This window comes from Mustela putorius, unplaced genomic scaffold (genome assembly GCF_011764305.1).
Source record: "Mustela putorius furo isolate JIRA1106 unplaced genomic scaffold, ASM1176430v1.1 tig00000056_pilon_pilon_pilon, whole genome shotgun sequence".
Lineage (NCBI taxonomy): Eukaryota > Metazoa > Chordata > Mammalia > Carnivora > Mustelidae > Mustela > Mustela putorius.
The window spans coordinates 8,259,623-8,273,162 of record NW_025421263.1 but is presented as its reverse complement, the minus strand read 5'-3'; the positions used below and the strand labels follow the sequence as shown (position 1 = coordinate 8,273,162).

Below are 13,540 nucleotides of genomic sequence, written 5' to 3'. Positions count from 1 at the left end.
ACTAAATATTTTAAAGTGGAGAAGAGGAAAAGCATCTCATAAGGAAAAGTGTCTTATAAGCTGGTGGTTATGAAAGTGTCCGGTGTGCTTCCTTCCGCCAGAGTCCTAGAGGTTTCAATGCTTCTGAATTTTACATTTATTTCTTGGGCAGGGATTCCCAAGTCACTTGGGTAGAATAAATCTGGACCTCCAACCTACTCATAGAATGGGTCTGAGGCTTTGATTTCTCATGGGTGACTTTACTTTCTCCCACCCAAGTTTCCAACTTGTTTCTTTGCTGCCTCACTGTTCATGGCTGGTTTTCTAATCCCCTTTTTATGGAAGAATAACTGTTTGAAGCTCCAGACTTTACAAAAAGGGCTCAGTTCCCGGTCCCAAGCTTCATATGCATATGAGACCACATCTTTCATCCTCAGTAGATCTTAGAAACTCAGCACCCAATTCCTAGGGACCTGTATCCAGATTGAAACCGCAGAAGGCCAGGGTTGTTCTGGCTTTGATTTTGATTTGTTTCTGCCACAAAAGGATTTCCACTTTTCTTCATGCACAGGTATTAGAAAAAATTGGTGTGGGATGGTACTACTTCACCCATCATGTCTATAGTTTTAGAGAGGAGGTGCACCATTAGCAGCAGCACGACATGGTGCTGGAACTTTCCCACCTCAGACCTTGACCATGGCTGTAAACACAGCATCTAGCACACAGTATTTTCTGATAGGAAGTAAATTTCCAAGGCATGACTGTCCTTCTCTTCCCCAAAACCCATGTTCAGGCTCCCTGCCTCATTTTTGGCCAAACAAGTCAGCCAGACCACCTGACATGCCACCAACAGAGATTTCTAGTTTATATCAAACAGACTGTTAACATATGAAAATACCAGAAGAGAAAAATTATATGATCTTATGATAACTCTGTAAGCATTTCTCCACCAGAATTTATTTTCTCTTGGAAACAGATTCAATGCCAGTTGCTGAAGGCTTAAGGGTTGTAATGAGGCGGAGAAGAGAAAAAAATCAATCATTGTGGACCACAGACATTGCTGAGGGATCCCAAGAGGTATACCAAGGTGAGGGCTCTGGGAAGCCCAAAGACATCATGAAGACACGGGGATCTAGCAGAGGGAAGATTAAAGATTAAAGACTTTGCATAGAGTTAGCAGAGGGAAGGAGGAGAGGGTCTCGTGAGGTGATCTAGGAGGGGCTACAGAGGAAACATCTGACCTTCCGTGGGTTTGTGCCTGTGGCTGTCATTACCAGGCTGACACCCAAGTTCAGCCTACAACCTTGTAGATACAGTGTGCAACCTTGGGCACAACTTTATTTTCAGGCCTGTCACTTGCTGAGAAAAGAAACAATTTAAAGTCCAGAAAAGGAGCTCAAGGTCAAAAAGAGTCATCAGACTAAAGCTATGTGATGATGCACAGGACTCCAAAATAAAATGCAGAGGGTTGATAGCTTTTTTTTTTTACAAAGAATGGCATAGATGTCCAAATACTTTGCATTAGTGAACACATTTAAGAAAAAATGAAAATTAGCTATGTGTCTAACATTTACAAAATGCAAGAGCACTGAAGCCTGAGTGACCTATAATAAGCTTTTTACTCTCCTTTACATAAAGAAAATGAACACAGAGCCAAAGGAATCATGTCTAAACACACTACTCTTCCCTTCTACTTTTAAAAGACTAGCTGCCATTTCTCCTTTCTTTAGAAAAAACACATAAACCAATCATCACAGTTTTAGCCACAAACACATATTCCTAAATACAGGTCTGTAGGATAGTCAGTTATAATAGTCAGTTAACATCACTGAGCATGTTGTAGGTGCACACAGTGAGAAGCTGGGAATATAAAAGAAAGGAAGTCTCCCTTCTCTGCTCCAGAGGCCTGCAGCCCTAGTGCTAGAAAAACACCGGAAACAGAACAAAGATGTGGTAAAATGTGCTAAGGAGCCTGCGGGTGTAAAGTTCTACTTGGGGGCAACTCCAGCCAAGGAGTTTATATTTTACCATCTCAAAAGAATAGGAAACCATTAGAGCAAAAAGAGTAAATGATCATATTCAGGGGTTAGCAAGAGCCCTCTGTGGCACAGAACAAGATGACTAGAAGAGGAAAAACTGGACGCAAGAATTCTAGTTGGGAAGGTTAAGGGGAACTTAAATAAGATTGTATTGTAGTTACTGGAAGGAGGAGAATCAATAAGATTTTGGATTAGAGTTGGCAATACCCAGATATCAGTATTTCTTTTCAAAAACTTTAAAAAAAATCACAATTCACAATAAGAAATCCATTTAATCATCACAACCCCATGTACATGCTTATACATGTGTGAACATGTGTGTCCACAAACACACACATGCATATATACACACAGATTTTTATGAAACAGTAAGACCGTGCTGTAGGCCCAAGGCACTGCCATTCTCATTTTCCATTATAGGAAAATGAAAGCGACAAATCAGATAGCTGATCTGTCCTACATGGATGCTTCCTTTGCAACACTATTGATTTTAAGGTTGTTGTTGACTTGAAGCACCTTGATGCTGTCTGCATTACTTAAGTAATGATTTATCATTTGATGCAACTTGCTGTTCTTTTGTAGTCTCCCTGGTTGATTACACTGCATGGCTTAATTAGGTATTCATGACCATATATCACAGCCAAGCTTTTAGCAAAGCTCCTTATCTGTGCGACTGATTTCTGCATGGTATTTCTGGAGTCAATCTGTCGCTACTCTTAAAATTAAATGAAAGAGGCTGCAATATCCAACTGTTAACTTTGCTTTATAGATTATTCTGTAAAATGCCTGCAGCCCTGGAACACAATTTTTTTAAAAGAGCATTACAATGTGATGTTGATTTTGGGCTTGATGACCCTACCCTGCAGTTAGCCACTTGGCCTGCTCTTTGTGATTTCACAAGCAAGGAGAAATGGATGCTTTTTAGCCTGGAATGAATGTGTATATGGGTTCTGTTCCATGATTTCCAGCAAGAGTTTCCTGCGAAACTCAATTACCAAGCACTTGCACATATATTATTTTAATAGCTAACATTAGTAATGTGCCAGGCACTGTGCTGAACACGTGATATGCATGACCTCTGAGTCTTCAAACCAGACCTGTATGTACTGTTCATTTTATAGAATCTGAAACTGATGCTTGGAAGACTAAAGAAATCTGCCAAGGCCACGAAAGCCACTAAAGGGTGAGCCATGATTCAATCAAGTTTGTCTGTCTTTAGAAGCCAAACTCTTAACCAGTGCATTATACTCTCATCTGCGCCTCTAAATATATTCTTTTGAGGCTTAGTGATACCAATTGATTTACTTGACTACCAGCAAATGAGTGGTAACAGTAAGACTTAAACCCAAGCCATCAATGCTGAATTATCCATAACTTAATACACCTAACACTGCCCTGAGCAGGAGTATTCATACCAGACAAGCACACAGGAGGAAAAAAGAAGAGAGAAAAAGTTACTTGAGGGTCACAGGTATAGTGGGAAGCGGACTCTCTCACTCTTTCTCTCCCAGCTTAACATTTAATTTAAAGTCAAAAGGAAAACAGAGAAAGAATGCACAGTTAGATACGACAGGGGTAAAACAGTGAAACTAAATATTACTTTAGCCTAATTTAAGGCAGCTGTATAATCTACATGCTAGGAGACAGAGAAACAGTTCAAATGACAGAAAGGAGGGTATATGGATTAAACAAGAACACATGTTTAAATATTTAAAGACCATCACAATACTGACATAGAAAAGCCGATAATGAAAATGGAAATAAAGTTAATATATCTTTCCTTTAATGAGACCAGAATAAGGAAATGCCTAAAAAGAATTTCTTAGTGTCGGAAGCTCTAGAATGCAATCCCTCAATGAGAGAAGAGATTCCATGAATTTGTCCTCCATGGTAATAAAAGCGCATATTTACATAAGACAGATTCTACAGTCTACTCATGCACAGATCTAGAAAATAAATCATTAAGTCAACTGTTTTTAAACAGTTAAAAAAATCCTTCACTAAAAACGATTATGAATATCAAAGCCCAATGAAGTCTTGCATGAACACTAAAAATTATTAAATCCAAAAAATAGATTTCTGAAAGCAAGTTAAGTAAAGCAATTTATCCCAACCTCTTCTTCCTCAACAAGTTATTATTTCAGCTCTGTGGTCATGTATTTTTGTTCTTGGATCTTTGCTTCTTTCTCTGGGAACATACTCAAGAATTTAAATAATTACTAGACTTTATAGAGCACTAATTCAATAAAAAGTTTTTTTTAAAAAAAAATTATTTTTCAACAAATATTTGTAAATGGCAGTTGAAAGTAAGGTTATTTTTATTTAAACACTGCCACGGACCAGAGTCCCAATCTGAGAGGCAGTTTAAATGGAACACTACTCTTCAAAAGCAAAATTCATTATGATAAATGTGCCAAGTGAAATTAGAAATCTACTAATGCTAATTGGATACATTCTGAATGTATTAAATTTCCAAAGATATTTTTATGAACCCTTTGAAATTTCCTATTAACACCCATGCATGGCTGCACTTTGGATATACCCACAATTTGACACAATATAGGTTATTACGCTTAATAACTTTCGATCTCTCGGGGTGATTGCATAGTCTAAAGAAATGAGAAAAGCCTACAGTGTGAAAACACTACTTCTGAAAGGAAGGGAAAATGATATATGAAAAATCTTTAAGAGTACTAATAGAGGAAACATGGATTTGTTTTTTTTTTTTTTTCAAATATAAGAATTATAGAGCTCAATGGTCACCATTAAAACCTAATATACAAAAAATTGGTAACTGTCAGCCTATGGAAACTATAAAAAAAAGTCATAAATGGTTTTACAAAGAAGTTCAAGGAGGGTTATCAATCAATTAATGACATTTCCATAGAGGTAAGTGAGCAAGTCCGGAGCATTTGGGCAACACCCCCCTCCCCCCAACTGGTAAGATCAATGGCACTGAGACAAACTGCCCCAGTTCACACTGGGTCTCCTGGCGCATCTGTCAGAAGCAGAGCACAGGGCTTCATGGAGGAAGGGTCCCGCAAGTAAGAACACCAATGTCCTTCTTTTTTCTTTTTAAGATTTTATTTATTTATTTAAGAGAAAGTGCGAGCACAAGTGGGTGTGAGGTGGTGGGAGGGGAGGAGGCGGAAGCAGACCCCCTGCTCAGCGTGGAGCCCAAAGCAGGGCAGGGCTCAATCCCAGGACCCTGAGATCACGACCTGAGTTGAAAGCAAGAGTGGGACACAACCAACAGAGTCACCCAGGTACTCTACAACACCAATGTTCTTATAAGTCAAACTGACACAGAACAGAAAGAACATACCCACAGGTTTTGGATATATGGATATAAACACATAGATTGCTGACAGAAAGGGAAAGGAAGGCCTCTACTTCCCTGCCTTAATGCTACCAAATGCTACAAAATATATTCGAGTCTCTAACATCACTGAGACTTCCCTGGTTTAAAAGAACCTCCACAGCATCCACACAATGAGGACACTGTTCTTATTCTAATGTCACTGACCTAGGGACCTCTGATACAGTGTACATTACAACCATGAAAATAAAATGTTATGGCATTTTTTACAAGACAAGAAAGAAACCTCATAGCCTCATTCCTAGAATATCCTGGTGAGGGGTGGTGTCCGACCACAAAGCAGGGTGGGGTTAGGAATATTTGGGTATAAATGTATGCTGGACTGGTCTTCCCAGCTTCCAATCACCCGTTCCCCATTTCTTCTTCCTCCTCATTCAGGGGGGGTTTATGAGGACACCTGCTTCACTACTGAGCTCTTCTTCCCATTTCACAAAAATACCTTCAGCCTGTTTAGCCTGTGTCTGAACTATGTTTAGTCTTCACAGAGGAGATGCTCAAGGCCAAAGATAACATACATGGCCTTCTGCTCCACCTCTTAAAAAACACTTGCTGGGCAAGGAGGTAGGTAACAAGCCACATTCCACTTTTCTTAATGCAGTGAGGCCTCTCCCTATTGCACAAGACACGGTATGTTTCTGATGCAAAACATTTATCTTTGCACGTCTGCCCAATAGCAGCTCAGTTAAAACCAGGCCCATCAGATTGCCACAGTTTCCTTAACTGCTCAGTTCCTGTCACGCTACAGATAGCAGAAAAGCACTTAACAGCAGCCACAAGGCAATTTTCCAGTAAGACTTGTTAATCTTTCTACAGTCATCCTCATGTAGCCATCAAAGTGAACTTAATGACAAATCAGTCAAAATAATTTACTCTTAGGAACTTGTAAGGATCAAATAAAAAGCAAACTATATGTGATATCTCTTCAGTCCTCCCATGACGGCACAGAATTGTCACCATCTGTGTTGTTTATTCTATTTTGCCCAGCTTGTGTGCCCTCTCGATCCACTCTCTGCCCTTCTCTGTCCTGTGCCGGCCCCAGGAGGCTGACCTCTGTGGACCTCACGAATGCTGCATCAGTTTTGACCTTGCTATCTGGCTTCCAGCTGGGATCAACCAATGGGAGGGACAGAAGAGCTCAGAGGCTGAAGGGAAGAAATGGCAGAAAGCTACCCTCCACCTCCCTCAGTGCTCACCTCGCCAAGTGGCCCGGCCCCTCCTTCAGCCCCAGCTCTCCACAGCTCTAGTGTCACTGCACCCCACTTATCCTTCAGGCCCAGGTGTGCTCATAGCTTCCAGCTGTTGCTCACCCCTGGGTGCTTCACCAGCCCTTGCCTGCATTCTCTAGAAACAATCCTGTAATTACACACTCTTTAGCCTAAACACCTTTTGTTGGCCAAGACCATGGCAGACGTCTGGTCAGCAGCCAGGGGCTCCAAGCTGGGATCACTTACATGGACTGTGTGGACCAGATCGGCCACCAGACACTGCTTCAGCTTCTCATCGCTGCTCGTCCCGTGAAGCACCAGATCAGGCATGTACGTGGGGCAATAACCTGCCAGAAGTGAGCGGCCAAAGTTTCTTACATTTGGGTTGCTGATACTCTGAGACCTAAAACAACATTGGTCCATTAGAATACACAATTAAAAATGTACTCCCTTCTTGCATCACAACTGGAACAAAAACTCTAGTAACACAGGTAAGGAAAACAGATTCAGGGAGGTCCATTTCACCAGTCCTCCAGGAAGTGGATCATCGATGTGGGAAAAGGAAGGGAGCTAGAAGAGAAAAAAATTTTTTTTTTGGTTGGAGGGGTAGGAAAAACAGTATTCTGATGGCTGGCTATGAGTTTGTTCTTGAAGTTCATAACAAACATCTACCAGGCAGTCTGTGTCAAGCGAGTGAAGAAAGAGAAAGTCTCCTGAGGGGGGAAAGTTGCCAAAAACCTGGCTTTAGGAACTCGACACATCTGCACAGGGTGGTGCCCACGACAGTGCAGAAGAACAGAAGAAACCTCTAATTACTGCGTTCAGTCATCACAGACCAAATAATCAACCTGATGGAGTGTTAAGGAAGAGGTGTTGTTTTCCCACCACTTCCTGCCGCTCTGATCTGCAGGAGAGAAGTCACACGGCGAGGGTAATCCACCACCTTGGATGCAAGGCATCTGCTGCCAGCCACTTCACTTTTACTCCGATGACAGAAAATTAAAACCCCTGCTCCCCACCCTCACCCCCACTGCATCCTTTAGCTTCCTAAATGCCACAGCAGTTGCAATGGCAACAACTTGCCGCCTCACTCAGAGAGCTCAGATACACCAGGCCACTGATCATCCTGGAAGAAAGAGTGGGCTTGAAGCTATGTGCATCGGGTTGATGACACTGCTCATACTCTGAGGGGTAACACCTGTTACGGGTGAAACAGCCGCCAGTAGCTAATGTGCTCATGCACGTTAAGTCAGGAGAAAATGGTATCAGAGCCCAGTTCCCTCAGCTTCCCCACCTGCCAGTGTTACCTTGGCAGAGGCAGCTCCACTTCCAAGGACCCTTCAGTCCGGTCATCGCTGTGCTCTAGATTCAGCGAGGCTGAAGCACATGCTTCCTCGTCACTGTCTCCAAGTGCACTGTCTGAGCTTTCGTTTCTGGGAATGTCTCCCTCCATCCTGAAGTTGGCCTTCCTGTCGGCATCCCCACAGGGGACATCTGCAGTGCCCGAGAAGCCAGAGTCCTGCTGTGCACACTTGCTTGGAACAGGCTGTATCAAAGGTCCTTCTGTATCCTTCAAGTGCAAATGTCTTGGTTTCTCCAGCATCCTCGTTCTAGTTCCTGGCGCACTGCCGTCAGGTGCCAGCGAGTCAGCAGACCGGCCGGGCTGCCCGGTAGCATCTGCTACCACCTCAGTTTTCATGCCTCTGTCCTCAGCAAAATCCCTCTCAAATTCACCTTCATTCCTCTCACAGGATGGACTCTGATGACAGTGGAAATTTTTCTGGAAGCCAGGTGTGAAGGAGCACCTAGAAACCGGTGGGTCCTGAGGCATGTCCGTGGTCGTCCCGGACGTAGCTGAGGAATGGCAGCCTAATTCTGGATAATGTCTACAGGCCGTTAGCCGCTTCTCCATTTTTTTGGTGCGGCTTTCCAAGTCAGACTCTGGAGATACGGAGCTTCCAATCTGGAAAGTAACCTTTTCTAAGGGAGGTTTCTCCCAGGAATGTCTCTCAGGGCAAGGCCAGGCTGCTGACCGGTCTGTGAGTTTCTTAGGCATTTCCCTTCTCAACTCCTCACTGACAGTCTGCTGGCTGATCTTCGCGCCTGCCTCTTGCCTTGCACAGCTGGACAGTCTTGAAGAGCCATCTCCTCGTGCCTCGTTTTCACTTTCTTCCTCCCCACAAAATGTGCCCTGAGGTTCCCAAGAGCTGTCCAAGGCTGGCTCTTGGAATCCCATGCTGCAGGCCTGAGAGCTCTGCTCTGGCCTTTTGTTTCCTTCTTTGTCAGGTTTGGAACACAGGTCTCTAATGTCAGTGCCCTCTGGGGATACACCCAGCCCCTCAGACCTGGGGCTCCTTCCCTCAGCCATAGTAGGTGGCAGGAGAGGGGGAAGGAGAGCAGGCTCACTTCTCACCGTGACCACCACATACTCAGACTCCTCTACCTCTCCCCTCTCCAAGGCTGTGGTGATGTTGCTCCCGTTTAACACCTGGTCACCTTCACCGTGATTCCCACTCCAGGTCAGCTGGTTCTCTTGCAGCTCCGAGCAACGGAGAAAGTAGGTCAGGACATAAAGTATGCGTTGGACCAAATCCTTCTGCTTCCCCACCACAACGGTGCGAGTCAGCCTCACTGGAGAGCCAATGGCTCCGTAAAGATCACCTATAGAGCAAAACAGACACAAAGTCAAAGTCATCTGGGGCAAGGCAGGTCACGGATATGTCAGCCTTTATGAGAGAAGGAGAGACAACTCACACTCCCAAATTAGAGTTGCTTCTCCACACAAACTGAGGCAAAAACTGGGTAATGACCATGTTGCAGTATTGCCTCTCTAATGGGAAGTGTGCCTGGAAAGGCTAAGGCCCACCACTCTCGGGGCATGGGTATAGCACTGGTATACACAGCCCCTTCCTGTGCTTGTGAGGTCTTCCCAGCAGCTCACTGGACTGGCCAGCTCCCTCTAAAGCCAGCAGCCTCAACATGGGACCAAACCAAATACTGTAAAGTAGAAACTAGTATGATGGGATTTCTTTTTTATTTTTTCCAGAAGAATTCCAGGACAATAGGCCTTGGGGTAAAATCCAAATTCAGGGATCTCTGAACAAAAGTGCAGTGCATCAATTCAAAATACTTAATGAAAAGGACTGCTCCAAATTCCCTCAATACACACACACACACACACACACACCCCAAGCAGAATCAATCTGATTCTTCTGATTAAGAAGAAATCAATTAGTCATGAAAAATGAATCTATTTTCTATTACTTCACATGACAATTCTACTGGATGAAAATATGTCCCATAAGTTATATCCTGACAAGCTGATTAAAAACTACCTAATGAACCTCAAAAATTTAGCTTAAGGTAGAAGAAGGCCAAGTAAGGCAAATGTGTCGATGAGCCCAGCAGTATAAGCTTTGCATCAAAAGTATTTAAGTGCTTATTGAAATATTGCATTTGATAATCTGCTTATTACATTTGATAAGTTGTACATTTGATGCTTTAATAATAACACTGACCATAATAACAAAAAGCCAACATTTACTCACTGCATAGGCACAATGCTAAGTGTTTCATTTTGTTTGTGCCTCTGTATAATCAGTCCTGAGCTAGAAACTGTTATGGGAATGATTAGAAGGCTGGAATAAATCAAAACGTGAAAAGATATTAAATAAAGGAAAGAAGGTACATGGCTACAGTTATAAATAAGAACTCAGGAGGTTAAACTCATCTGAGGAATGCATCTAGAGAGGAGGGAATGCATTTTTATAAGGGCATCTACCAGATAAAACTAACTAAATCAATAGACTACAACAGGAAAAAGTGACAGGAACCATTAGGAAGTACCTGCTCTGGAGAGTGGTCCCTAGTGTAAGACTACTGCTCCTGACCACATGCAAAGGGCAGGACACAGCTGACTTTAAAGGATCCTCTCTATAAAAAAGACTACAAGCTAGCAGAGTTTTATCTTTGAGGCTTTTGCAACTGACAACTCAAGAATTTAAAAGAATAGCTCAAGACTGAAGTCTGATGCTAGGACGAGTATTTCTGTTTGAGAAAACCTTCCTGACTGCTCACTGCTGCACGGTGTCAGAGTCATCTCAGGAATGCCTGGGGCATGCTTGCCAAATCAGTCTTATGTTAATAAAAATGATAACTATTACATATCTGAGACCTGGTACAAAAGAATCACAAAGAAAGGCCACTAAGAATGACAATATTATTTTTTAGCAATGCAGTTAACATTAAAACTCATAAAGAAAAAGAGAAAACAAGGAAAGCTATTAAAATAGAATTTATAATAATTTAAACTATATGAAGCAATAACAGCAATGTTGTGTGGAAACTGTGTTTTTATTTTAGGGTCAACTTTCATAAAATAATGCATCATTTAAATAACAGACCTATAATATTAAAGATTTACAGGATCCTGAACTGGAAGACAACTTTTGAGTCCCTGGGCTGAAAAAGCTACTGATTTCAAAGTAGATTTGTTTTCATGAGTATAATTTTGCAAAATGAAGAAGTTGCACAACAGTGAGAATAAACAACACAACTGAACTTAGAAATGGTTAAGATGGCAAATGTTATGTTCAGGGCTTTTTAAAAAATCACTATTTAAAATATAAATTTAAAGGGTGCTTGGATGGCTCAGTTGGTTAAGCATCTGCCTTCTGCTTGGGTCATGATCCCAGGGTCCTGGGATCTGGGACAAGTCCCTACATTGGGTTCCTCGCTCAGCACAGAGCCTGCTTCTCCCTCTGTCTGCCTGTGCATTCTCTTTCTCTCTCTCTTTCACAAATTAAAAAATATATATATATATATTTAATTTTTATTTATTTATTTATTTGACAGAGAGAGACACAGCAAAAGAGGGAACACACACAAGCAGGGAGAGAAGGAGAGAAGAGGTGGTCTCCCCCTGAGCAGGGAGCCTGATATGGGGCTGCATCCCAGGACCTTCAGATCATGACCTGAAGGCAGATGCTTAACGACTGAGCCACCTAGGCACCCCGATAAATAAAATCTTTAAGAAATAAAAAAATAAAATGAAAACAACTTTTAAAAAGAGAGAAAATAAGAGTAAGACAGAGTGGGGGGAAAGGGGTACAAAAGAGTATCTTCAGGTGAAAGAGAAGCTAAAGGCAGAGAGTGCAGGGAAGCAGGAAGGGCCCTGGGTTGGGGAGAGGAGAGACCGGAAGGGAAGGACACAAAAGGGCACCGGCAGGAAGGAGCAGGAGGGAGTGGGAAGGATCCAGAAGAAGAGAAGAGCAGGTGGGGGGAGAGACACAGCTGGCCCAGAGAACAGAGAGGGAAGTCCAGAAAGAAGAGGGCAAGACAGAGAAAAGGGTTAGAAGGAGAGAGAGAAGAGGCGGGCAGTGGAGAGGTACAAATAGCAGAGAACCTGAGAGAAGCAGAAAGAGGTGGAAGAGGTATGCAAATAAGTGAAGGGGGAGCAGTTACAGAGGGGGGATGAAGAAGTGACAAGAAAAGGTATCGAGGGGATGGTGAAAAGACAGAAACTAGAAAGCTGGGAAACTGAGAATTTAGAGCTGTAAAGAGGGGGTGGTACATGGAGAGGCGGTGGGAGAGGTGGGGAATGTGGAGGCAGGAGCAGACGGGGGAGAAACTGAGACAGAGTTTTAAAAGGCCACTTACTCCAAGACGAACTTCTAATAAATGTGTATATGCAATGAAGTTCCCTTTTCACAGAGTCTCCCCAATCCCATACATGGTCATTTACTGTATCTTTATTATTATTTAGTCCAACCTATCTTCTAATTTCTCTCGTGAAGTATACCTTGGCTTTTGGGTTATTTAAATGGGTTGTTTAATTTCTGAGCAGGTGGGAATTTTCTCCCTATCATACATACAAATCATATATATTGATTTGTAGTCTAATTCCACTGCATTCTGAAAAATACAACTTAAACTTCAGCAGAAAATGAAAAATTTCCAACATTTTTACTTACATTAATTTAAACCAACAATCCCAAATGTTTTATGAGGAGAAAAGCTGCTTTTCATTTCCACATATTCTTGAGGTCATTAGTATCATAAAAGAGACCCGCACGGAACTCCTTCAACAGTGGCAAAAGAAAGTGGCTTTCAAACTACGCCTACCCATCCCAAGAGAGAAATGCATTTATACCAAAGCCTCACTCACCCTCTGAAAGAAATATTTTACAAAACAGTGTATGTGTTACTCTGATATGTTCTACTATACTGACCCTTTTGAATGCTTTTTTGACGCACTAAATTGCTTCTACAACCCACCAATGTCTGGTGATCCCTTTAGAAAGCCCATGTGCAGAGGGCTCCTGTGAGGCAGAGGTGGGGAGGAGCTCCCGGAGAGTAAGCCAGGGAGGGTGTGAAAGGGCCCAAGCGCTGGGTGCTTCCAGCTTTTCTCCTCCCTTCCCTGGGATTGCCAGGGAGGCAGGCAGAAGTGGGCATAGCAGTGGTACCGGTCCTGGCAAGCACTCAGATAAGCCTTGGAAATAATTCAAGATAAAGTCCTTTCTATTACTTAAGAACCTGGATTAAAACTACATCCACATCATTGTATGTTCCCAGAAATTTATATTTTCTTCTTTACTGTGACTTGATATTTAATGGAAATAATAATAATTGGAAGAACTCTCCTATAAAATTACTGAAGCCTCTTGATTTTCTGTAATAATGGAAACTCAACCATCATTTACATTTGGCTTTACCACATGACTCTGTGCGAGGGTCTTGGCCCCTCTCACACTGCTCATCAACAGCCAAACCGTAGGTGGATTGTCTAGGGGTGGGAAGGATTGGAAACTTTCGATAATACATGACTTACGGCTCAGTTGCTTAAGTGTCTGACTCTTGATTTCAGCTCAGGTCATGATCTCAAGGTTGTAAGATCAAGTCCTGCGTCGGGCTTGGAGCTCAGTGGGGACTCTGCTTGG

The 13,540-nt window shown here is 42.6% G+C and overlaps 1 protein-coding gene across 6 annotated transcripts in view; it reads right to left on the bottom strand.

Annotated features, from left to right (window-relative positions):
* The window catches only part of FNIP2 (folliculin interacting protein 2), a 135,160-nt gene that overhangs the window by 17,953 nt on the left and 103,667 nt on the right, over positions 1 to 13,540 (bottom strand). For all 6 annotated transcript variants that reach the window (XM_045087001.1, XM_045087116.1, XM_045087088.1 and 3 more), the window contains 2 exons: positions 7,910 to 9,263; positions 6,849 to 7,005 (listed from right to left, as the gene is read on the bottom strand). In XM_045087001.1, coding sequence (XP_044942936.1) covers positions 6,849 to 7,005; positions 7,910 to 9,263 — 1,511 coding nt within the window. The remainder of the gene's footprint in view (positions 1 to 6,848; positions 7,006 to 7,909; positions 9,264 to 13,540) is intronic.